Below are 6,285 nucleotides of genomic sequence, written 5' to 3'. Positions count from 1 at the left end.
GTGGTGCATGCACCATCCCTGGAGACATTCAAGGCCAGGCTGGATGGGGGGCTGAGGAATCTAATCTAGTTGAAGATGTCCCAGCTCATTGGACTGGATGAGTTTTAAGGTCCCTTCCAACCCAAACTATTCTATGATTCTATGAAGTGAGTCTTCCAGGACCAGGGCTCCACCTTGTCACCACATCACGATTTACAGCGTGTTCAAGGCATCTCCCCTTTTCATTACTACTCCCAAGCAGGAGCCAGCCAAGCTGTACTTGGTATTAAGAGTAATCCCAGCTATTTATGACAAAGACAACTGGAAAAACCCTTTTACATGACCTGTACTCAATAAAAACCAACTAACAAGCACTAGTTGTATTACTTCTGTTACTGGAATCACAGAGCAAGGCTTCTCTTAATGCATTTGGAAACATAAAATGCCATACATCCAGTGTGGATAACTGACGTGTATGGCTTTCCTGCATCATTCCCACCTAGGGGCAGAGTTGTTCATCTTTCACTAGTTGATACCATTTTACCCTGTGTAATTGAGCTTGATCTCTTTCTCAATGTGCTGTCTGCATTACTTGAATATATATTAAGAGATTATTTTTCTCATGGAGATTAGTTGACATCTGGCTGTTCACACCTAACGTGAGAACCACCAGTCAAGGGCAACACTCAACATGCCTCATGCCATGGGGCAGATGACACAGTGTAAAACATTCATGCTTCCATAGCCGCATTAAGAACTAAGCAATACCTTTATTACATTCAGCCTCAAAAGGAAAACTAGTGATTAACTTAATACCACCTTTATTTGTAGATATTACTGCAAGAGTGCACATCACCTTACACACACAGAGATGACACAGGCCTGCCATGAGGAGCTTACAGTTCAACTTTGACAAACAGCACATCAATTTTGTGAACAGGAGGCATTGGGAGAGGCTAAAGCTGTCAGGTTAAAAAGAGAGGGCTTCCTGAAAAAGGGGATTGTCCCAGGAACGAAAAGTGACAGAGAATCAGGCACAAGGAATTGACAAGCAGAAGGGGGAAGGATGACAACATGGAGCACAGGACATGATAAAAACAGATTGCACGGAGACAGGCAGAAAAACAAGGACCTGTAAGGTTTATATTTAACATGTAAGAATGCAGCTACATAACACATCATTGTTTCAGCCAGTCCACAGAAGATAACCTGGTGACATATAAATCACAAGTGGCCTTGTATTTTAATTTAAGAAAGCAGTCCCTTTCCCATCAGGAATCCTACTGTAATACTCATTTCTATTATGAGTACTTTGCATTTCTAAACTGGGAAGTGGGGAAATACCAAAAGCTCTGCAGATACAGAAAAGACTCAAAGAAAAACAAACCAACCCAACAAACAAACCCTCAAAACTTGTCATTTTAAAGATTTCATTCTTTTTACCCTACAGTATCTGCTTTATATTTGTGGCATATTTTCCAAATTAGCAGCCTGTCAAGAAGGAAATCTCCCACTTTAAAACATGTTAGTGGTATACTGACTTCGTTAAAATCTCATTATCCTACAGTTTTCCTTTGTAGACAGAGCATGAAGAGGCCAGGCTTTGTTGTGGGAGTGGAACATTTCAATCCCTGTAGCAGCATTGCAGTTAAGTTGGGAATCTCAGCAAGAATTGCCTCTTTTATGTTTTTGCAGACATCTGTGTCCAGTTTCATCTCAAGGATCCTGACACTCTATGACAGTAAGTGAATAAAGCTGTAAGTGCCCTATTAAGCAAAGGAGCACAGGACACACAGCTACTCTGTGTGTAAAGAGTAGCACCCATGTCTGCTACTCTTGACAGCATGGGTGCTATGAAGACTCTGTCAATGGTACTGATGGATTAGTAAAAGGAATAAGCTGTCACCCTCCCTTCCCCACTCAGTTTAATTCTTTGTTTAAATATGGATGCATATTACATTCATCTTAAAGCCTGTAGAGGCCAGGAGCAGTGTTTCCAGAGGTGCAGTCACCTTTACAGAGCAACACTCTTGACTCCGAGGACTTCTATTGTGAGCAAGTACTCGCATACCAGGTTTCTGCTTCATTACACCCAGCTGGGGATACTGCTACAGAGATGAGCTTTCCCGTGACCACACTTTGGTGGCCCATTAATTTTTTTTCCACAAGGTGGCTCATGCCACATAGAAAAGCACATCAGGAATTATCTTGGTCCCACATCACTTGGCTAGAAAGCAGCAGTGCTGTGTTTTCCACTCCAAACTCCAGTAATCCACAATTACATTTCCATAAGCATCACAGATCAAGGCAGGCTGCCCATGAGCAACCATGTGTAACAGGATCATCCCAACAGCATTTGCTTCTGCACCACACAAGACAACATATAGAAGAGGCTGAAGCCACAATACTCCATCCTCCCAGGGGCCCATCCCTGCAGGAGGTGCAGTGTTTAAGCAGTTGTGCCACAGTTGGTAGAGTATTTGCACATCCTGCACACAGATACAGGTTTTTGAGAGATAAATTTGGGACTGCTTTTCAAAAGTAGTTTGGTTCACAACTGTTAGAGTAAATGAAATCCCATTACATCAGACCAGTGTTTCACCTAGCCCAGCATTTATTTTCTCCATCTTTGACCAATTCTTAAGAGACAGAGCACATAGAAAAGGAATTTTTCCTTGGCATAACTTTCTTATTTACAGCAACTTAAAATCTCCCTGAGTTAGCAGATATATCAGACCACTTTTAACCAGCCCCATTTTGAAAAATAGAATCACAGAATAGTTTGGGATGAAGGGACCTTAAAGCTCCTCCAGCTCCAACCACGGGCAGGGACACCTTCTACTAGAGCAGGTTGCTCCAAGCCCCTGTGTCCAACCTGGCCTTGAACACTGCCAGGGATGGGGCAGCCACAGCTTCTCTGGGCACCCTGTGTCAGCGCCTCAGCACCCTCACAGGGCAGAACTTCTGTCCCAATATCTCATCTAAATACTTATACTTCTCATCCCCACTACATTCTGCAGCACTGAATTCCCAAATTTGACTTTGCACTGCACTCTGTTTGTCTGTTCCACCCTGAACAACCAAAACTTCCTTGTGTACCCACTAGTCGTGGTGACAGCCAGCTGAAGGCACACTTTACTCTCCATCTGCAAACAGAGCCTGAAACTCCAGCTCAAAGGTATGAGGCTCTAACTCCTCACAACTGACCAGCAGCTTCTAACCACCACAGCAGGGACACTAAGCACATATTTCCACCATTTTATCAGATGAACCTGCGTTAGAAGCTATTCCAAATAAAGGGGAGAACTGGGGACAGCAGTAGGGAGGTAGATGGCAGAAGTAAAATGATGTTTAATTTATCTACACGTACTTCAAATGCAGCAGCATCTCCACTGTGACTTCATGAAAACATGCCACTATTCCATCATTTTGCAGAGATATTTATATCAGGAATTCAAGTGACCAAAGAGTGGAAGCTATCACATTTGATGTTCTGAATGTGAGGTGGAAGTAATGCTGAGTCAGCACACCAACAGCCGTCTCTGTTTTAAGACACTGCCAGTCTGAAGACACTCACCTGTCTGAGCTCTCACTAATAAAAGAAATAAATAAATTATATTTAACCCATCATTATCATGTCACAAATCTCAGAGCACAAGTAGGAATCTACTCAAAGTATTTAGAAGTATAATAATATGAAATGCAGAAATCCATAGAAAGCCCTTTGGAGATCTCAGCAGGCTGGTGGTCTCCAAACATGTACTTGAGACAATGCCAGGTGAACAGGAAAATGAACCAAGACTCTGCCTCCTTCATTATTGCTTGACACAAAAGATAGGAAAGCTGAGACAGTGGCTAACTCATCACCAAAGCTAGAGGTCAACAAAAGACAAGAAGTTGTACAAGAGTGAAGTGTTGACAGCAGGCAGTAAGGCTGTCTTGGAACAAACACATTTAATAAAGGCAACACATTAAAAAAAAAAAATCCACAAACGTGTAAAATACTCAAGTGGTGAGTTGTTTCCAAAGGAGTGACTGAAGACTAAGAGGTACCATGGGGTGGAGAAGCGTCTGAACTGCCCGCAGGAGGCTGGCTGGAGATGGCGCTGCTGCCCCACAAAGCTGCCTCCTCATCCTCCGCTGGCAGGGCTTCCAGGCGTCCTGTCCAAGAGGTCACCAAGCCCGCTCATTAGGAAGGGTGAAGACCTGGCTGGGCTGAGCATCTGCATGCTCCAAGCCATCTGTAAAGGAGTTAACACCCAGTTTCCAGGCAATTTCCCAAAGGAAGGTCCGAGCGCACTGCTGTTTCCCATCCCCAGCACTCACAGGGCAGCGACTGAGTTTTGGACTTTTCCAAGCAGACGTAAAGCAGTTGAATGACTTACCCCCAGGCTTTGCAGTACCACAGGAGTCAGCAGTTCAGAAAACACCACCACTACATCTTCAGAACTGTTTTGTTTCTGCCCCCAACCTTCCTGCAGCCACTGGCTCAGCCCGGTGCATTTGCTGCTGCGTGCCCACTGGCAATATCCACCCTCAACACTGCACCTTCCTGCTCTGAGCAAGTCCAAATGGTGCAGTGGTTAATGCTAGTCACAAGGCTATAGAGGCTGAGCTACCGACCTCAACAGAAAGGTTAAGGGCAGAAAAAAAAATCAAATTTAGACAAGACTTAGGAAAACCTCTATAAAAATAAGCAGGTTAAAAATTCCCTTTGTATTCCCTCCATGGTGAACAGACCTGGGGCACCTTTACCCACACGTATTGCTCTAAGTCGGCTTCAGCATACAATCAATCACCATGTACTCTGTCCAGACAGAGCATCAACATCATAGAAGGCTCTTAATACAGCCAAACCAGCAGCTTTTTGGTCAGTCACAGTAACCTGGTGTTCAGGTTGGGGGCTGTTATCAGAAGGGTGTAAATAAGCTATGGCTGGAGGAAGAATCACTTCACCACATCACCCATATGTCCACAGGATCCAGTTACCAGACACAAAGGAGTGTTCTGCACTCGTTGGTTCTTTTCAACAGCAAGTCAGCTCACAACATGTGAACACCAAGGTGTTTGGAGCCCCAGAACTCAGCTTCAAGAAGCTTTTCCACCTTAAGTACATGCTGCTGCTCCCCTCCCAGGGTCACGTTGGAGGGAAGAAGAGGCAAAAGGAAACAAGTCCCAAAGCACTTCATCAGTAAACGAGATCCAATTCCTATCTCAAAGGTTCCAGGACTGCAGACAGTTTAAAACATATACAGGTGGTTTGTGGGCCAGGAAGAGGAGGAATTCCAGGCCTTTGAAGGCTTGGTCTAGGACCAAGCAGTCCACTAGGCTCTTCATTTCAGTGTGGAAGGCAGATCCATTGCTCACAGTCTGTGTCATTTGCAGTAATAAAAGGTTTGGGAGCTGTCAGTGCTAGCAGCCAACATTTAGCAATACACTGAAGCTGTGCTCATACACGTAGGAATACAATCCCCTTCCCTGCCTCAGGAACAGTCCAAGGTACATCTGGATAGACAGTAAAACCACTGGGTCCAACTACATATCAAGCAGAAAGACCATTACGAAGCCTCAGGGAGGGAGGAGCGTGCAGCCTGCATCAGAGACAATGTCAGCCAAGGTTGGAGGAAGAGGGGGAGAAAACAGACTTCAGTGTGTTACCTTTGCAAACTCAAGTTATGGTCATTCTTCCCTCTTCCCCCATCCCTCTATTCCTTCTCTCCTCAGTTTCCTATGCAGAGGCTCTGCCACTGGAGAGTGTGATCAGGGGATAATTTAAGACACAATATCTGTGTGGCCTTTATAAAAAGGAAAAAAAGTGTCCTGTGTTCTGGAGTAAGGAGTGGGAAGTCTCCTCCTGCCATGTGTCTGAGGAAAGCTCAGTCATGATGTCCGGCCCTCACTCCAGTGATGAGCAAAGACTGGCAGAGCCAGGGGAGAAAAAGCCTGGCTTACACCACAGGTAGAACCCACGGATGTGGTAGGAACCTGTACAGGGGAGGTTGTATTTGAAGCACGAGTTTAAACAAAGGCTTCCTCATTGGGAGTGCCGTTGATTTTGAAGAAGAGTTTGGCATCCTCCATCTTCTGCTTTTTTTCTCTCTCTAGCCTGCGCCTGTAGCAGACCAGGTAGATTGGAAGGCAGAAGCCCAATAAGCTCATACCAAGCAAGCCAACATTCACCTGCAAGGAAGGAAAACCAAAACACAATCAGGCAGGCTATGAAGACAACCCAGTCACGCGTGCCACGGTGTCAGAACCCAGCCCACGTCACTCAGCTGCGGGCAAACTGGGAGACGCCCTGCTCAG

At 45.1% G+C, this 6,285-nt stretch overlaps 1 protein-coding gene across 2 annotated transcripts in view; it reads right to left on the bottom strand.

Annotated features, from left to right (window-relative positions):
- Nucleotides 1-729: 729 nt before the first annotated feature.
- The window catches only part of SLC43A2 (solute carrier family 43 member 2), a 33,081-nt gene continuing 27,525 nt past the window's right edge, over nucleotides 730-6,285 (bottom strand). For both annotated transcript variants that reach the window (XM_030472372.1, XM_030472373.1), the window contains one exon: nucleotides 730-6,159. In XM_030472372.1, coding sequence (XP_030328232.1) covers nucleotides 5,998-6,159 — 162 coding nt within the window. In that variant the 3' untranslated portion in view covers nucleotides 730-5,997. The remainder of the gene's footprint in view (nucleotides 6,160-6,285) is intronic.

Source organism: Strigops habroptila (genome assembly GCF_004027225.2).
Source record: "Strigops habroptila isolate Jane chromosome 13 unlocalized genomic scaffold, bStrHab1.2.pri S16, whole genome shotgun sequence".
Classification (NCBI taxonomy): domain Eukaryota; kingdom Metazoa; phylum Chordata; class Aves; order Psittaciformes; family Psittacidae; genus Strigops; species Strigops habroptila.
This window is presented reverse-complemented; position numbering and strand designations above follow the sequence as displayed.